The 19,025-nt window shown below is 40.7% G+C and overlaps 3 protein-coding genes and 1 long non-coding RNA gene across 4 annotated transcripts; 1 reads left to right on the plus strand and 3 right to left on the minus strand.

Moving 5' to 3' along the window:
- Positions 1–450: 450 nt before the first annotated feature.
- Positions 451–4,183, minus strand: LOC148157725 (uncharacterized). Its single transcript, XR_015764288.1, has 2 exons — positions 3,699–4,183; positions 451–869 (listed from the first exon to the last, which is right to left on the minus strand). It is a non-coding gene; the product is annotated as an uncharacterized LOC148157725 (long non-coding RNA).
- Positions 4,184–4,482: 299 nt separating this feature from the next.
- Positions 4,483–11,934, plus strand: hnf1a (HNF1 homeobox a). The gene is made up of 10 exons (XM_014971896.2): positions 4,483–4,781; positions 7,259–7,458; positions 7,579–7,759; positions 8,829–9,031; positions 9,244–9,386; positions 9,466–9,607; positions 9,696–9,884; positions 9,958–10,073; positions 10,154–10,238; positions 11,299–11,934. Exons 1-10 carry the CDS (start codon positions 4,483–4,485, stop codon positions 11,427–11,429), a joined length of 1,689 nt encoding a protein of 562 aa, XP_014827382.1. The 3' UTR covers positions 11,430–11,934.
- On the minus strand, positions 11,633–13,588 carry cunh12orf43 (chromosome unknown C12orf43 homolog). Its single transcript, XM_014971880.2, has 6 exons — positions 13,440–13,588; positions 13,207–13,240; positions 12,666–12,764; positions 12,515–12,585; positions 12,349–12,436; positions 11,633–12,250 (listed from the first exon to the last, which is right to left on the minus strand). Exons 1-6 carry the CDS (start codon positions 13,549–13,551, stop codon positions 11,932–11,934), a joined length of 723 nt encoding a protein of 240 aa, XP_014827366.2. The 5' UTR covers positions 13,552–13,588; the 3' UTR covers positions 11,633–11,931.
- Positions 13,589–14,594: 1,006 nt separating this feature from the next.
- Positions 14,595–18,898, minus strand: unc119b (unc-119 lipid binding chaperone B). Its single transcript, XM_014977417.2, has 5 exons — positions 18,548–18,898; positions 17,134–17,247; positions 16,672–16,780; positions 16,407–16,579; positions 14,595–16,308 (listed from the first exon to the last, which is right to left on the minus strand). The coding sequence occupies exons 1-5, from the start codon at positions 18,780–18,782 to the stop codon at positions 16,196–16,198; spliced, it is 744 nt and encodes a 247-aa protein (XP_014832903.1). The 5' UTR covers positions 18,783–18,898; the 3' UTR covers positions 14,595–16,195.
- Between the last annotated feature and the right edge of the window lie 127 nt (positions 18,899–19,025).

Raw genomic sequence — 19,025 nt, forward strand, 5'->3', positions numbered from 1 at the left:
AAAAAACTAGCTAATTTTAAACCAAAATTCACCTGACATAGACATGCACCTGAAGGTTTTGTTAAAGTTGCAAAAGTTTTATAATTAAAGAAATTGATTTGGAAAAAAATATATATTCCATGATTTAGTTATTTTATATGAATTATTTTATTTTTTATCCTTAAGCTATTAAAGTTTAACATAACTTTGTATCTTGTTCTGTCTGAGGAAGTAATTTTTAAATATTAAATGATTGATATTTTTTATCAGTTACGTGCATAAGTATACATTTTTACCAAATACTTTTTTATTCTTACTCAAGTAATTTTTGGATGGCTACTTTTTACTTTTATTTGAATAAAAATGTGTTAAAGTAGTGCTAGTCTTTTGGGGTATTCTACCCATCTCTGGAATCCAATATTATGCGACAAGGGGTGCTGCACTAGAGGGGGCGCCAAAGTGATGCCGAAATTTTTTTTGTCCACATTTCCTTTATTTTACGTTTGTGTGTGCATATACTGTGTCCGCATACACCTCAGTTGCGCCCTGTCTGCACATATGGAAACAAAAAGAATGGCAGGCATCACATTTTCGTCAAATGTTGTCAGAGGAGATAGAAAATTTAAACAAACATCTGCATGACTTGCATTTATACAAAAACTTAAAAGCCACACTTATTCCTATTCCTGCTGAAATAATAGAAATGTCTTTATTGTGCCACAGAGAGGTGCAAAAGCAACAAAGTGGAAGGCGATCAAAGTGTGTTCACACCAACATCCATCCATCTTCTGTGCACCCTTGTCCTTAGTGGGGTTGGGAGGGTTGCTGGTGCCTATCTCCAGCTAACGTTCCGGGCGAGAGGTGGGGTTCACCCTGGACAGGTCGCCAGTCTGTTGCATCACACAAACATAAAAAGTATAAAAAGAAAAGAATGCAGTAGAGTAAGAGCAAAATTTCAACATAAATATATTCTGCAGTATTTTTTATTGCTTTGTATACACCGGTCCAAAGAAAAGTGCAATTGGGTAGGTTAACTAAAAACATAACACAACATTTGCATGTGGATAATAAATGAAAGGAATCTATCTCTCTATAAATGTAGCATTGATGTTATGTTTTACAGGAAGTCAAGCAAGTTGGGCCATTAATTTGAAGAGATGGCTTCCTAGCTTCCTGTCACTATCTTGCTAATGCTGACCACCTTGATCCAATATCCACTTCAGTTAAGATAAAGAGTTATCAGAAATGATTTGGAGATAAAGTAACTGATTTATGATGGAGTCCTCACCTGTTTGAAAGTGGTCTTTAATGTTGCAGAAACAGGAAGGGAAACGGCTCACAGTTTAGAGGAAAAATCTCATGACTGCATAAACACGTAGTTTGAAACGTATCTGAAAAGCTTGAAATGCACGTCACAGTTCATTGTGAGGGGTACTTATGCAATGATATCCTTGATTTTTACTTGTGTAACAGCTGATGCTTAAGCTCTAAAGGCCGTCAGCTGCATCACTTTAACGCTCTGAGAAGGGTAGACGTGTTTCAGAGTCCATTATTGTGCTCTCTGCCTCCACATTGCAAACTGGTTTACGCAGTGTGGGACAACAGAAGGCTTGTGTGCTGCGTGCTCATTCATTGCTGAGGTTTAAGCATTTAATTAGTAGCTACTAAAGCCAGCTCCCGCTAATCTTCTCAACACTGACTCAACATGTGACCTGGTAACTAATGTTAAGGCCGATCAATAGCCCGTCCAACTCAGACAAAGGGAATGACAGCTTTGACTTAAGGTGGGTGTAAAACTCAATGCTGCCTTACAAGAAGCTTGGAGTTCGAAGAAAGTTTGGAGGTGCTTTAAAAAAAAAAGGGGGTATGTTGCCACTGCCGTTTATTAAAGAGAGGAACTTTACAGGGACAGATTGTGCCCCCACAATGGTAACTTGCAGTGCGCTCCATCCTGATTGAGTGACGCGGTCAGTGTCCTGACTGCAAGCAGGTCTACTAGCTGATGATGGAGCTCTGGAAGTGGGACAAGGGGCCATTTGGGCAGAAATTGAGGGGTGTGTTAAGTTTCTGCATGCATGATCAATGGGGTTGAATAAGTTGGGTTGGGGTAGAGAGGGGAGGGCAAAAAAAAAAAAGGCAGGCCAGATCAAAGCGGCGATGGAGTGAGAGAGGTGTTCACAATGGAAATGCACACATACACACACAGAGGTGGTGAGCAATGGTTTGTTAATGAGAGATGGGCAGTGTGCGGATTGTGTCTCATTACCAATCAGTACAGCTTTGAGTTCTTTTCGGAGAGGACCAAAAAAAAAGCACGCTCCAGTGCGTGCCGCATGTGTTCCTTTTCGATAAAACCTGGCTGTGTGGCGTAGCATTAGTCACAGCGGTATCTGAGCTGTTGGAAGTCCACACACACTGCCCTCTGTCCGTTTGCGTGAGGAGTTTCCTCTCAGTAGTACAATGAGTCTTAATTACAGGTCAGTGGCATGTCTCAGGGAGATAGAGGGAGCTCTGTTACCCTTCCAAATACTGTATAATGCCATCATCCCAAGGGTGGGGTGGGGTAACAAGAGCTGGCCACAAAAAGGTGCTGATAGGCTGAACATGAGAACGGTATAATGCGATCGGGGTGGAGAAAGTGAGCGTTTTACACTGAAAAGAGAGCAGAGGGGAAGCTGCTCTCTGTTGGGATGGGGGGAGCTAAGAGGGCACATTACCTCTCAAAGGATTTTGCCCATGTAGTTTGCTTTACAGTTACCCCACAACTAATTCCAGCCAACTTTCTTTGACAAAAAGAACAAGAAATGGATTAAGGACAAAGACAAGCTGGATTGGGGTGAAACAAATCTGCAAAGGGAAAAATCTGTGGTTACAGTTACAGTGACGCGTTTTCTACCACCTGTTGATGCTGCAAGTTCAAACCTGCTCACTGTGCTTGATGAATACCTGAATAAGCCTTACACATCTCTACTCTGAGATACCGTGGTGTACGTAGTTTGTGAAGCAGATCTTTTTTTATGCTGTTATTTAAAATAGAAGCTAGATGCATACATCCAAGACCAATGCTTATAGGTCTTCTAAAAGAAATAAATTGTATGAGCCTATCTGAAAAGTGTGGTATGCAGTTTTTAATCTCATCTTATTCTGACACCACTAATTAAAATTTCACACAACCTTGCCTTCACAAGTCACCTGTAGATTATTTTTAACATCGCACCTCACCCTGAACTCATCTTCCCAATGGTGAAACACGGTGGTGGAAGCATCATGCTGTGGCAATGTTTTTATGAAGCCGGCGCAGGGAAGCTAAACAGAGCTAAATATTGGAGAATCCAAGAAGGAAACCTGCTAGAGGTTGAAAAAGAAGCTTAATATCCCAGGAGGATTACCTTTAACATGCAACCAGAAAAACATTGTGTTGGAATGGTCCAGTCAAAGTCCAGAAATCTAAGAGAAAATCTGCAGTAAGGCTTGGAAATTGATGTTTTGCACTGTCAGACAAATCTCACTGAGCTTGAGCTGTATTTAAAAGAATTGGCAAAGATTTCAGTCCCTGGAAGTGAAAAGTTTGTCTTTGAGTGCCTCTTTCAACAATACAAGTGTAGACACATTATAGTAAATGATTCCAAAATAATTAATTACAAGATAACAGATATATATATATATATATATATATATACACACACATATATATACACCTCACTTCATATATACCTCACCTTTCTTTTTTTGTTGTTTTGGTTTTGATGAGACCCGTCACTGAAATAAATTTCTACAGAACTGGGCCAATTCAATGCATAGATGGCACAACAGCGCTCTCTAGTGGTACAAGTTGATCATCAAACTGTCCTTGACCTGCAGTAACTTACAGCGCTTTGAATCACTAGAAGTTCACTAAATAATCGACTGTGGTATACAGGCATTCTGAAATAAATAGAGGGAAATCTCTACTGTGGAAAACGACCCTGATAAAAAAAAAAAAAAGATTATCTGTCCCGAAAGCAAGTTTTACATTAAAAATAAGAAATCCACTTGACCTGCAATCACATCTTCTCATTTATTGGCTCTTGTTCCCTGACTTGGCAGACAGTTTTTGTCAGAAGCCTCAGCAAATGCAACTTTGCTCATGTTTGGTTATTGTTCTTAAATTGTACTTTGGTCACTGTTGGGGACTGAGGGAGAGGGGACAAAGTTCACAGGGCGCTCGTAAGGAGGAGGGGGTGAAAAGGAGGAAGGTAAAAAAAAAAAAAAAGAAAAATTGACCTTTGAAAGGAAAACAGCAGGTGGAGAGCAAAACCCAGGCAGCTGAGGACGCATCGGGAAGAAAATCAGTGGAGGAAAATGAAAGCGCTCTGGTTTTTCATTTGAAGAAGGGCAGCGTGTATGGAAAAAAAAAGAATGAGGCCAAACGCAGGCCGTCCGGCTGCTATTTGAATGCGACAGGGAGAGCACATGTGAGCAGTGTTTGTTTGTGAGGCAGCAGCACGATAAGGCACCAGACCAATGGAGGGAGAGGAGAGGGCGAGGGCAGCCATGGCGAGGCCGAGTCGTCTGACCGCCCTTCAGGAGCAACTCATCTGGGCCTTGCTGGAATCCGGGCTGTCCCGGGACGTCCTAGTCCAAGCCGTGGGCGAGCTGGAGCGCAGCAGGGCCGGAGCCGGCGCCGAGAGGGGAGACAAGGGGGATGGAGAGAGCTCTGAGGAAGGAGAAATGGATTTCCCTCCGCCTATATTCCGAGAGCTGGAGAAGCTTCCTCCGGAAAAGGCGTCCAAGCTGAGGGCCGAGGTCGACCGGTTGCTGCAGTGAGTACATCCCAAAGTTTTCTGGAGATTCCATGGCAACGGCAGGGTCATCTTGATGTCTTACTGAAGCCTTTGCACACACAGCGATTTTTTTCGCCCTAAAGGAACTAGGTTAAACATTTTGGAAATTTAGAACCTCCTCATCAAATGAGTCTGTTCCCCCGTATTCTGGCCCAAACTATTTTTCTGTCTGAAACATTATTCTTCACTTCGGTTCTCCTCTCTTTCCTAAATCCTCCCTCCTTCACATGCTTCTCTGTTTCTCTCTCTGCAATCTGGCTTCTGAGGCGAATTTAAAGAGGGTTCCTCCTTTGCTAGTTACTAATTACCCACTCCCATCATTATTCACTTGCCATTTCTTAATAAATAAGCTCCACGCATACAGGTAGGTGAAGATTAATGGAGTGGGGCTGGTAACAGGAGACCGTGTTTGCATAACGCTTAAGCAATATTTCGGAGCGCGTCTTTAAGAGCAGATTTAGAAAATTAAAAAGACAAGCATTCCTCAAAGACACACTTCATACATAAAAACGTGTTAAAGCACCTGTCATTAAAACAGTTTTCATTTAATGCTTCATTTAATTGAACTTATATTTGAATATTTGCTGCTTCAAATGGGGTCTTTTAAGGTATCATGTATTTTCAAGCTTTCAGACAGAGTCCGAACATTAAATTAGGCCTCATAAACCTTTTACATGTTTCTTCCCCTCCAGTGATCCGAAAGGGCTGGACTTTGCTCCCGTGTGCTTTCTCTTATCTCTCTCTGTCAATAGGCCTCTATGCAACTTCCCTGTATGTGGAAACACATTAAGTCCAATGTTTTCACTGCCTGTACCTGCTTAACACTTCTATAGAAACTAGTAGCGATTCTCACGTTCTATGGAGAAGGAAAAAAAAGTAAATGAAAACTATTTGGACTTGGCTATCTAATTTTTAGTCAATTAAGATGGAAACAATATGCGTTTGGTACTGGCGGTCACATGTGCAGGTAATCAAACTCATTTTGAACACCTGTATATTTGTACAGAAATGTGCATTTATGGAGGTAAAAGTTACAAACATCAACAATAACATGAAGTGAAGAGTGCCAAATTACAAAAAATAACTTGTGAAATCATTTTTTTAATGTGTAAAGAATTTAATAAATCTGGAACTACAGAGAATTTATTGAATATAGAATTAATTATAGTCAATAAAATCATTTAAATGTCATGATTTTTACTGTAAAAACAGTTATTTCATGATTTAATGAATAATTTCATGTTCCAAATTGTCAACTTCACCTGTCAAACTCAGTGGGCGGGGTCAGTGAGAGCCTGGCGTCTGATTGGCTGCTTCAAACTGCAAGTTAAGACCATTTTTCTAACTCTGAAATGACACTAGGCCAATATTTTCACTGGAGCTATGAAAATATTTTGAGGCACAAGGAATTAATTTTATATTTAATCAAAAATATAGGACAGGAGTAGAGAAACAATGCAATACAGGTTCCCTTGCTGAGTTGAAATGCTTCATCATGAAATGGTAACATTGAAATGAATGAAAATGTAAAATTATAGCGATTGGATTAGCTTGTGTATGTTAGCTACTTAAACATTAGTCTCTGCAACTAGTTAAGTTTTATTTTCATGAAATATTTATATCTCTTTACTCCATTAGATACAACTGATGTTTTTAACAACCAAGAGTTGAAGCCTCAAATGCATCTTTGCAAAATGTAGCCTCCATCATCCCTCTGTCTTGTTACCAAGTCTTTCTTTTCTAATTGTGTACCCAAATCAGAAAAACCAGCCAAAAATCTCCACAAAATTGACTCCCAAATCAATCTCAGACCTGAATCATATAAAGACAAAAAGTGAGAGCCCAGAATACTGGATAATCTAAGATAAGCAAGGAGGAACATTCAAATATCCTTCTCTTCATGTTCTCTAACTTTCTAATACACTAGGAGAAAAAAAATAGTTGTAAAGATTATTTCTCATACTAAATGGCATTTTGTGGGAGATCTTCCCACTTAATAAACAGCATTTGGAAAGAAAAAAAATAAAATTGTTGAAGTTAGATTTTTATGCTTGCCATGTTCTGTGACCAGACCAATTACTATTAGCTATACTGTCAGGTAGCAGTTTTTTATGTGTAACCAATAAATTCACATTAAACTATAGATTTCTCTTCTTAACTACGTGACTAATTTTACAAGACACAATTCAACCAATGTGTAAACACAAGTTTTAGTAGCTCTACAGCTATATTGGATTGCTCACAGGAGTCGAACTCTTACAAGATATGATTCCAACTTCAGCGGACATTCCAGCAGATTTTTCCTGGAACCCAAAAGTCATGACTTCTGAATACAAATGGTATTTACAAAAAAATCCCAATATTTTTACAGCAATCAAAGTGCTTTCAAAATTAAGTAGCTGTGTGGTCTTGAGTTTGGGTGACCTGTTAAGTATTTTGCCCTCTCTGCTGAACAGGGAGGACCCCTGGCAGGTTGCAAAAATGGTGAAAAGCTACATGCAGCAGCACAACTTACCTCAGAGAGAAGTGGTAGAGTCCACAGGCCTCAACCAGTCCCATCTCTCCCAGCACCTCAACAAAGGCACACCCATGAAGAACCAAAAGAGAGCTGCTCTCTACAGCTGGTACGTCAAGAAGCAGTGCGAGATCAGCCAGCGTGAGTACAAAACCTGCACAGAAGCACCAAGCTCTGCTTGATTTAAACCCAAAGCTAGCAGCAGTCCTAGGAGATGGAGACACAATGGTAATAGAAACTATTTTTTTTTTTTAAATCTAGAATTTACAAACGCCAAACATGGCCTGGCACCGGTGGAGGAACAAGGAGAAGACACCAAGAAAGGAAGGAGGAACAGGTTCAAGTGGGGCCCGGCATCCCTACAGATCCTCTTCAATGCCTATGAACGTCAGAAGAACCCCAGCAAGGAGGAAAGAGAGGGATTGGTAGAGGAATGCAACAGGTGTGGGGAGATTTTAGATGATTCGTTTTTTATTTTGCAGACATGCAGCGATATGGCAAAACATTATCGTCTCAGACAGATGACGAGAATGACACCGCTTCACTCCTTTTCATGGCACCTTTTAATGGGTGGGGTATGTTAGGAAGAAAACTGAACACTTTATCATCAAAGCTGAAATGTTAACATAAAAATGGGAACGAGTAGGAACTTGAGGAAGTCTGACAAGGGTTGAATTGTCAAGGATAGAAGATTGGGCCAGAGTATCTCCAGAAATATGGCTTGGTGTCCATCAAAGATGGTCAAATAAGTGAACAAGCAGTAGCTACATTGGCTTGCTCACCAGACTCATGGGCAACGAAGGCTCATAAATGCATGTGGACAGCAAAGGCTGGTTCCTTTCATCAGATTCAACATCTGAGCCACTCTTGCTCATAAAACGAAATAATTTAATGGTCTTTCTGATGGAAAAAAAATAATTTATGTGCACAGACTAATTTATGTAGATTAGTCTGAATTGGAACAGTATTACTTGATGGCTGTGTACTCTTTCAACAAGACAACTCATGCCGCCACAAAGCTAAATTCCTTCAGGAATGTGTTCGCTTCAAAAATGTTTCGCCTCAATCCAGTCAAGCATCAGTAGGGTGTACTGGACAAACAAGTGCATTCCATGTAGTTTTGCAACTTACAGGACTTGAGATGGCCTGTCAAGATCTTGGTATTAAGTACGAAAGCAAACCTTCAAGGGTTTACTGGAGGCCATACCTCAGTAAGTCAGAGCTGCTTTGGCAGCAAAACATGAACCAACACCCATGATGTTATGCCACATATGAGCATCTCACAATATCCTATTCCATTGGGAAATGAAGCATCACTGATTTCATTTCAATGCCACATGCTGTTTTTATTTTAATTATGTAAAGCACTTTGAAATGCTTTGCTGCTGAAATGTGCTACACAAATAAAATTTAATTGATTGTTGCATTTGCTTCTTGTTTATTTAGTCAATGACTTCAGTTCATATCTTTCATTTGTTAACTCATCTGTAAGTGTATTTCTTATTTTTCAGAGCCGAGTGCCTCCAGAGAGGGGTGTCCCCTTCCCAGCTTGCTGGTCTGGGTTCAAACCTAGTTACTGAAGTCAGGGTGTACAACTGGTTTGCCAACCGGCGTAAAGAGGAGGCTTTTCGTCACAAGTTGGCCCTTGACACATCTTTCAACAGCCAGTCAGCTTCCTCCTCTAATGCTGCCCTTCCAACAAGTCCTGAGCATGGTAATACACCACAACTGGTTAAGCAAACCTACAGCTTCTATTCCAGGACTATTTCCTGTAAACTGAGATTAGGGATTAAGCTGTTACGACTAAGGCGGCCTTGCAAGTACCACAGATTTTGGTAGACATGACTGTGCAGGTTCTGAGACTGATGCGTGTAAACTAATCAGCCTGGATATCGTCCTGAAACCTGATTCGCACTGCTTTCCCAGGTGTAAAGTATAGCCAGCAAATCTCCTGTGACACAGGGAGCACAGCAAGAAGCAGCATAGGGGACCGTGTGGGACGTCTTGTGGTCAGCCCTGTGCAACTAGAACCCAGCCATACACTCCTCGAGTCTCATAACCCCAAGCTGGTGAGTGTTTGTCCTGGTGTTTCACCAGTCCACTCTGAGTAACCCTAACGTTGTGACCATACTTTCCCCCTGGCTGCAGGTGTCTGGCAGTGGACCACTGCCCCCAGTAAGCACTCTGACATCCCTGCACAGTCTTTCTGCATCTCCAGCCTCTTCACAGAGCCTCATCATGGCCTCGGTGCCCAGCGTCATGAGTCTGGGCGAGTCCTCGCTTCTAATAGGTAGCTCAGTCTGTCGATTTACTCTCCATATTTTTGAATGGAAAACATAGCAATACGAAGAGTGAGGTCTATGCCCGATGTTTCACAGGTTTGGCCCCTACGCAGTCGCAGACTGTCCCTGTCATTAACAACATGGGGGCTGGTTTCACCACTCTCCAGCCAATTTCTTTCCAGCAGCAGCTTCACACACCCCACCAGCAGGCAATACAACAGCAGCTTCAGGGTCACATGGCTGCCAGTCCGTTCATGGCAACCATGACACAGCTGCCATGTCACAGTAAGGCTTCAACAGCATATCAGTTTAACATCACGCAGAAGGCAAAGGCTCATTCATCTCTTCCCCATGACAGTGTACAACAAGTCAGAGTCGCCTCAGTACCATTCATCCAGCCTGCTGTCTCAAGCCATGGTCATCACTGACAGCAGCAGTCTGGGGACCCTGACCAGCCTCGCTGCGGTCCGACAGGTACGTCTCTGATGACTTTATTGGGCTGGTAGATCGTCAGTAAGATTTTAAACCTCGAGCTTAAACTTTTTTTTGAGGAGATCCTCACAGCAGATCCTGAGGAAGAGACGGATTCCCCTTTGCAGGAAGATTCTTTACACCTGCAGCCACACACACCTGTACCAGGTAGAGTACCAGAGCAAGCAAAGCCTCACCACTCATTGTCCAAATATATTTAAGAGAATCTCTATGAATAGTGATTTTGAAAGTACAAAAGGCAACTGTGGCCCTGTTGGCTCTCAGGGCCACAGTAGCAGTTCAGAAAGCTGAATTCTTACAAGTATGACTAAGATTAGGTCTGAAATGATATTCCATTAGATGGATGTAAACGCAAACTCTGCCAAGCTTTAGTCGTCAGACAGATGGCTTGATTTGGCACTGGAAAACTCTGATCTTAACAGTGCAATACAAGTCTAAACCATCACCCTGCCACCAACGTGTTTGGAAATCAGCTTTGGGTGAGGCTCTCTTAAATGTTTTTGTAGTTTTGGTCTTGTCGTAACCACTTTCTTTTGGATATAAAATGGGAATGGTTCGCTGAAGAACATTTTCCATTGGCCATGCTAAATTCCTACCCATCCAGGAGGGGGTTTCATTTAACAACCAACAATTTAAAGAAGTTTACTCTGTGACAATTGATTAAAGTACCTAACTATACAAATAAATGAAGTCGCACACAGGTATGAATTGGAAATAGGAAGGGTTCAAACGAAATTGACCAGAACTGTTTGGAAACTATCCCATAATTCTTTCCAGACTTGTCGGCAGAAGCGATTGTTAGCAAGTTGACGTCCATCCTTCTGGGCAGTGTACGGATACTCCTTCATGCTTCAGACCAATAACCTGCCTAAACTCCAGCTCATCCACACAGAGTCATATTTACTCATGATCAGCTAATAAAGTCCATTTAAATCTCATAGAACATTTCTCTTGCTTCTGTTTTTCACTCACCATCAGAAAGATGCAATAAGAAATTATAAAATGGGTTTTATTTCTGTACTGCCAATTTTTTTTTGACATTAATTACCGAGTATGGTATAAATCATTTGTGACATGCTAATGTATAAATAAAAACAATTTGCGTTTTCTAATCTGATGCTCCTGTGGGTGGTTGAGTAAAAAAAAACTAATTTTGCCAGAAACCTCTAAGCCGAGTCTAAACTGACTTTATCACTCTTCTGAACAGCTTCTTCCGAGAGCCTCGAGTTGTATCCTTCCTCCCAGACGACAGAACGCCATCAGTCTCACCTCCTCTCACCTTCACCCACAGACATCGGCTCCTATATGCCTACACAAATGGTGTCCACAGCCCAGTAACACCTCCCTGGCTATGTAGTGGTTCTGGCTTGTCAGCTGGACTAAGGAGGTGTGGGGATGGACAGCCAACACTGGGAGGAGAACCCGGAGACCGCAACCAGTGATGTCTGAGAGTAAAAACTGACTTGGCACAACTTTTAGTAGTACCTAGAACTGATAGAGAAAAAAAATCACAACTTAAATAACAGAAATATCTCTCAAGATCAACACCAAAATGTATATTTTTATTAAAATATTTTGTTTTTCTCGGAAATTGTAACTTCAGATGAAACAAATGTTACCTGCATTGTTTTTAATTTGCTTTCCTTAAATGCTTTTTTTTCCACTTTTGATGAGAAGTTTTTAAAAAAATATGCATAATCATCAACAACGGATGTAAAGTTATTTTATAAACAAACTAGATGCCTTGTGTTATCTGAGAAGTAATTGAGTGTTCCACACCACTTGATCAGTTCAACACAAAACACAGACAGCCCGAATGAGTAAACACTAGATTAAAAACTCAGTTCACAGCTTCTTCTGTATTTCTTTTACGCTTCTTTTTCTTTTTTTGTTTTGTGTTGACTACAGAGTGTTCCTGCTCACCATTGCCTTGGTGATGAGCAGAGGATACAGAGTCCTGCTTATTCTCTTCTTTTTTCCGTTTCGTCTTTTTCTTGACGACACAATGCTCTTCTTCCTCTTGCACCTTCTTCTTTTTTGCTCCAGATTCTGAGCCGAGAGGCTCTGCTGAGGAAGATGAGCGCATGGATGAAGGTAACAGGTCACTGATGGACACCGCTGCCTCCTTCAGTCTGGTTTCCATCTCGCTGTCGCTGTCACTGCAAAGCAGCAGAAAAATGTAGAATGTTCTGTGGAAGGTGAAAAACTCCAAATCAAGTGTTTGAAATAAAAAGGAAGGAGGAAAAAGAGAGAAAACCTTGAGCTCGGAGGAGGTCGACGCCTGGCTGGTGACGAAGGTTTGGCGTCTTCCTGTCCTGGGACGGATGTAGAAAACAAACGAAATCCTGCAAAAAAAAAAAAACATTGAAGTGAAGTCAGTTCCTCTAATGGCGAATCTGCTTAAAGAAAGAGCAGACGTTTACCCTCATCTTGACCATCATCACATTTTGATTCCAGACATTTTGAGTCTATGTGCTGCGTTTCTGAAATGCAACTGAAGAACAAAAATGCTGCTTAAAAATCGGAGTCCTGAAGAAATAAGGATCCTCTTCGGTAATTACAACTTTTCCCTACCTGTCCAGAAGATGCTCCAGCTTTCTAGCGACATGTTTCCGAAATCCTTGGGTGACCTGGAGCTCGTTTCCGTCATGCTCATGGTCAGCAACCACAACGCTGTTGCACAACAGAATTTATACACTTTGCTCCTCAGTTTTAATTAAGTGGCTGCAAGACGCATAAACTTCTTCCATTTTCTCCATGACATTATAGTATAAAAACCATTAATCTGCATTTAAATGAGTTATAAATTGACCAGTTTAAAGTGTTAGATAAAAGTCCTGGGCTGTTTTGGAGTAAGAAATGTTTTGCATTAAACATTTTTTATCATAAAGAAGTCTTTTTTTTTACTCGGTCAGAGTTTTACAACATTCAGAGATCAACCACAACATCTCTGATTGGTGCATGATGCATCCCAGATTCAGACTTTCTCCCATATGGCTCTGTAAAGTTAAAAAAAATTAACTTCCACAATTTAATTTAATATGGAACCTTTCAGCTCAGCACGAAGTTCATTAAGTTTAACTGCTCTAAAATTAGTAAATGTGACAACGCTTACCGCTTGGACTCCTGTTTAACACTGCCATCCCCATCTGAAACAAGACACAGAGGTGTCAGCCTCCTGCTGTGCACGGCGGCCGTCAAACTCACGAAAATTTAGGGAACTAAAAATTATTAGTCGTCCAACGAATTTCACACGAGCACACAACTCCTAGCTCTGTGAGTATTCCGGATTAATTACTAAAACGGTTGCAAATGCAAAAATGGCACAGAAATACTAGCATCATTTACCTTTTGCCTTAAATGTTTGGCTTTCCCAAACGGCCTCCCGGCATTTTTTAAGCTCTTCGTCGTCACTGCTGCTGGAGTCCTTCGAAACTCTCCTCTCGGCGCGGGACGCCATGTTAACACCACGTGCTGCTTGAGTTTCTCTGTTTTCAACTGAGAATGCTGGGTAATGTAGTCCCTTATTTCATTGCACACAAAAAAAGAAATGACTGCCACTTTTATGATTTTTGTAGAAGAGAAATGTATAACCCTAACAAAAAGATACTATTTATCTAATAATAGAGTAATTAAATACCATATTGCTATTTCTTTAAATTGTAATAATTGGCACTGCATGATTAGTTGATGGTGTTTAAATTTCAGCTTCACTCTTAAATTTACTTTTCTTTCTTTCTTTGTTTCTTTCTCTTTTTTTGCCTTTAATTGAATTAACACTGTCAATGTGAAGTCTGTATTAAAATGGCATAGCTGAAGGTTTCATACCAACCCTGATTTCTAAAATCCGACATGGGAAACTTCATCTGAAACATTGATACTAGAAGTACGCTTCGGATGATGTGAATCTTATCAAACCATTCACAAAATGCAGAAAAATGCATTTTAATTAGCTTGAATTGCTTAAAGTGGTTAGCCACCTCACCAAAGATCCAAGTTTGTAAATTAAACTGGTTTTCCAATGTGGAACTGGTACATGGTTGAGTTTTGCGTTATTCTAACTCTTAGGTCAATGATAAAAATAAGTAATAGTGGATGTCACACTCTGTCAAAACGAGCCAGACGAAGTACTGAGTGAATGTACTGTTTAATACAAGGAAGTATGTTTCAGAAGATGGCAATTTCTGTACTAAAAATGCTATTTTTTATTTTTTTATTGTATGATTTTTCAATTTGTTGAAAAACAAAGCTATGGTCTTTGGCTGTAATATATTCCTCAAAATTGACTGCAGCATATGCTTAAAATATATACTACTATTTGGGTAATGAATCCAATAGGTTTCACATTCTGAATGAAATTAACGTTTTGCTAATATTCTAAATATGCAGACGCACCTTATGAATTGATTAAAAATGTCTTCTAAACAGAAGAAATTTTGACTATGGTTTAAGAATTATGAATTTAGACACCAATGAGAAACAAGATGCCGATGAGAATGCATCTTGCAGTCTGTCTTTCTTTTATTTATTACAATACTAATCGAATATAAAAAGTGGATATTATGCAACAGTTTACAGAAATACAATCAAAACAGAGAGTGCTCATGCACTTGATGCATTTGAGCAAAACGACAACTCCCATACTGGAGGACAAAAAAAAAGCAGGACAGGTCTCCGCGGCAACCACAGTAGTGCTGCTTCTGTGTGTAGAGACATTAAACGCATCACACACCAAGGGCCAGACACAAAGTGTGAGAATGAAATGGTGCTAAAGGCATCGCATGGACGAAGCCATTAACGGCTTTCTTCATAATCCCTTAATAACTTCTAAAAATGAACGACTACATGAACTAGAAAACAAGACAGCAGTAGAAAAGGTTTTTGTGGAAAATAATAAAAAGAAAGTAACTTCCATTATTCTTGCTGAATTGTTCAAATCTTTCTTATGCAAGTTTTTTTTTCTTAAAAAGCACTAACACCAGATTTTAAGGCACTTTCCTGCTCTACAGGTTGGAGTTTAGTTTGTCACCCCTAATGATTTACAGGCACCCTAAATTTTAAAAAGGCCACCAATAGTTTCACAATAAGCACAAACAAATGTTTCTCTTTTAAGGTACAAACCGAGGAGAAATGACATGGCTGTTGAGTAAAAACTTAGAGGATGTCTAAGCATGTCTGCACTGAGCTGTACATCATCGGTCCTTTCTCGGTTCCCTTTGAGTTTTTAATGGAAAGGTTTGCATCCTCCTTGTTCAATGAACCAGGAGGATGGATTTCAAGGAACTAAACAAGTAGAACCACATCAGAGTGAATTTAAACATGCAAACTAAGCGGTTATTGATGCATTATGTGCGAGTGACCAGAAATGTAGTCTATCACCATCTCACCTTCTTCGATTCTGCCAGTTTTTGATAGAACAAAAGGAAACTTAGTGACATGAGACGTAATCATGAGAAGTTCATGTTTTTCCTCAAATGGAATGAAAGTTTACCAGAAAAAAAAACAACCCTAATCTACTCTGAGTCAGAAAGAAATTATCCTTAATCAGACACAGTTAGTCAGAACATTTCAAGCCACGAGTCGATAACAAAAACTCAACACAATTCATGCTATCTCTTCATCAAACGGTAGGATAAAAAACGCTTGAGAAATATTAAGCTTGCTTTCCCACTCAGGAAATCCAATTGTCAGTAGAAACGGGTCATTTAAATAAACATGAGTGTTTAAGTGAATTACATTCCTAACTATCTGCGACCAGAAGCGTCCCCTTCCAGCAGAGACAGTGTGAACTCTTACGGTCGAAGGGTTCAAGCAGTAACGTGACAAACCAAAACACACAACAGAACAAACACTTCAGTCAGATATACAGAAATCATGAGCAAAGTTATTGTGAGTCCACGAAGCTGAGCTTCCCCGAGGTACTTCCATATGGATCCGTGTTTTTGTAGTAAGGCAGAGTTGGTCCAGTTTCTAACAATTTCAACAACAACAACGACAACAACAAAAAAACACTTCTACACCCTGTTTTGGAAGAAGTTTTAGAAGGGTATAATCTAGGACATTTTCCAACTAAGAGATCCTGGACCCATTTCTTCTTTCAGGTTTTAAAGCCCACCGTTGTAGGCATAGTCTGCCTTGTTGTGCATGATCAGTTTGTTGTCCACAAAATAGAAACTGTCTGATTTGGTCTCATATGGGTGCTCCACCATTTGGCGAACTGAAACAGGAGAAAAAGAAACACAAAGTGAGTTAACGTGAGAATAACTGGAGGAAGAGCGGCGATCTGGTATTTCTGACAATGGGACGTAAACTCACTCAGGTCTTCGGGAAGCTGTGGGAACTCGTAAATATGTTCGCATGTGTTGCGGCTGTTGGGTATACAGAAGCCGAAGTCGAAGTCGAAGTTCTTGAGGAGCCGTCCCTGGAAGTAATGCCTCTCGATCATACGGAAGCTGTTGATGGGCCGGTCGCCCACTGTAAACTCAACGCTGCGGTTGGACAAAGAGACAGCAGAGACCCTTTTTTAAGCATGTACAGAAAGCGTTGAGTAACGATGACTGTTGGAGGCCGAGGGACTTACGTCGCCCCAACAGTGCGCAGTTTTAGGAAGGCAGGTGTGAACTGGTATCTGACGAAACGCCCCACGCTGGAGTCTGCATCCCCGCTCTCTTCGTCTTTCTCCACATGACCTAAAGCAGAGAATGAATTCACTGGAGGCCATGCAAACATGATTCACATCACAGAGTGGAACTGGTCAGGTATATGGGGAAGGACGGAGTTAAATGCAGGGCAACCCTGGGAGACAACCTGGACGAGGTCACTTTCCAGTAGGAAAAAAATAGACACTGAAAGACTTTTAGGCAGTATTTAACAAGGAACACTGCTGTTTTCATGTTTGTTGACCTCACAGAGACACATCTAGATGCAGCTCGTTCAGTATGAAAGCCCCTCAAAACGACTCCATAACCTTTGGTTGTAACTTGCACCTAGCGTTTAGGAGTAACAAGCTGTCCATGGTGGGTAAATTGAATGCACCACTTACCACTGTTTGGAGGTTTGGCAATCTCAAAAAGAACCGTTCCGGTTTCGAGGTCTCTGATTTTGAACCGTGTGAAGTCGACGCTGTAGATATTATCCTCAGGTCTGCATAGGTAGTCTGAAACACCGGAGAAAAGCTGAATCAGGACCACAGTTGGGGAAATCCTGTTTTGTCCTTAGCAATAAGCTTTACTTTTTTCCTTTCTTGAGAAACCCACAAACAAAAATGTTCAAACATGACTTTACTTTGAATATTGAGGTAGTAGTTAAGGACCTCTGCACCTTTTCCCGCAGGGTGGAGAGACCATGCAACACCTTCAAAGTACAGCAAGAGAGAAGGAAAGCAACTCGTTGTGTGGTCCGGGAAAAGTCCCCAAATAACAAGAAATGCTAGATTAAACTCCAGTCCAATGAGCGCCTGATGACTAATGAAAGGATTTACTGTAACTTGGAGGGTTCTGACAGACTCATGATGAGACAGGGCGGTCACTGCTTGACGGGGAGATTGGAATAAATCCAAGGAAGTCTTTCCCATTTTTGTAGTTCATTTTAACCATGTTTTAAAAGATTTGCAGCAGATGGGCTGTAATTCATATAAGATGCTAAAGAGAATTATGCAGGATAGACAACGTAGAGCACAATAAATAAATAAATAAAAGCGTTTTATGGGATCCCTGGTGAAGATGAGTTTTTTTAAAAACTTTGTTTTAGAAAACTAAAGAATTATGTCTCCCAAAGAACCACTTCTTCTGGTCACTGAACTCTAAATTGGACAAGGACCTATAATTATCTGGCTTATCAAAAATAAATTGTAAAATAAACCTAAAGCTGATGTTAGAAAAAGCCATATTTTGGGTCAGCAAGTCTTCATAACAACCACCAGACATCAACTGACTGCATGTGCATGATGCAGGAAAAAAAAAAAAACCTTCTGTCTTCCTGTCAAATACTCTGACCACAGAGACGTTCAGTCTGATGCTGTGGAGACTATTGGAAACTAATATTAATAGTTTCAGCAAAACAAAACAAAAACTCTTCAAGTGGGTTTGACGGGAAAGATAAGCACTTTATTCACAGTATTCGGTATGGTGGAGGATCTATGAGGCTGTGGGAGTGTTTTGTCAGAGACTCAGATTGAAAAAAAAACAACATCAAAACACAATAACAAAAAAAGATGCTCCAAACCCCATACTAGCAGTAGTTATAAAACCCATAATTACTACATTCCCTTCTGGCAATTTTAAGCGAATAACAGATTGTACCCAAAACTAATTGTTAATATTTCTACGCTTTCAAAGATGACCAGAGGTGGATAGAAAAGCGAACATTTAACATTAGCAACAATTAGCACATTTTTTTTCCTAAGCCTACTGTTATCAAACCTTATAAAGATAACGTTTATTGGGTTCATAGGATACCTTCCGTGACAACCCGCAGACCCAGGACATGGTCCGGGGAGATATCTGGTCCTAAAGCCCGGAGCTCATCCTCTGTGACCGAAGGCCACTTATCCGTGTGGCTGCGCCTTGACTTCAGCTTCCTCAGCATTCCTCCGCCGGTCTTTCTGTCACGGTTGCTGCTCTCCACCGCTTTGTCTGCGTCCTTCTGCCCCTTCCCGGCTGCCTGTGACGGTTTGTTTCGAGAACTGTTCATATCGCCCACGAAGGCGATAAAGGAGCAGTTTTGTTGTATTTCAGGCACTTTACAAACTGAAGCTATAATTTCAAGATGGCGTAAAGCGTGAGAGAGATGGAAAGCTGAGGCTGGGATTGGCTGGAAGCGATTGAGGCTGCCATGGTTACCAAAAGGGGTGTGAATGGTTCAATGTTCAGATCGCCCCGTTTGTATTTCGACGCTGTATACCTAGAGTTGATAAAACTAATCGTATTCTGTATG

This window comes from Poecilia mexicana, unplaced genomic scaffold (genome assembly GCF_051168715.1).
Source record: "Poecilia mexicana isolate PSO_F unplaced genomic scaffold, ASM5116871v1 scaffold_9, whole genome shotgun sequence".
Taxonomy (NCBI): domain Eukaryota; kingdom Metazoa; phylum Chordata; class Actinopteri; order Cyprinodontiformes; family Poeciliidae; genus Poecilia; species Poecilia mexicana.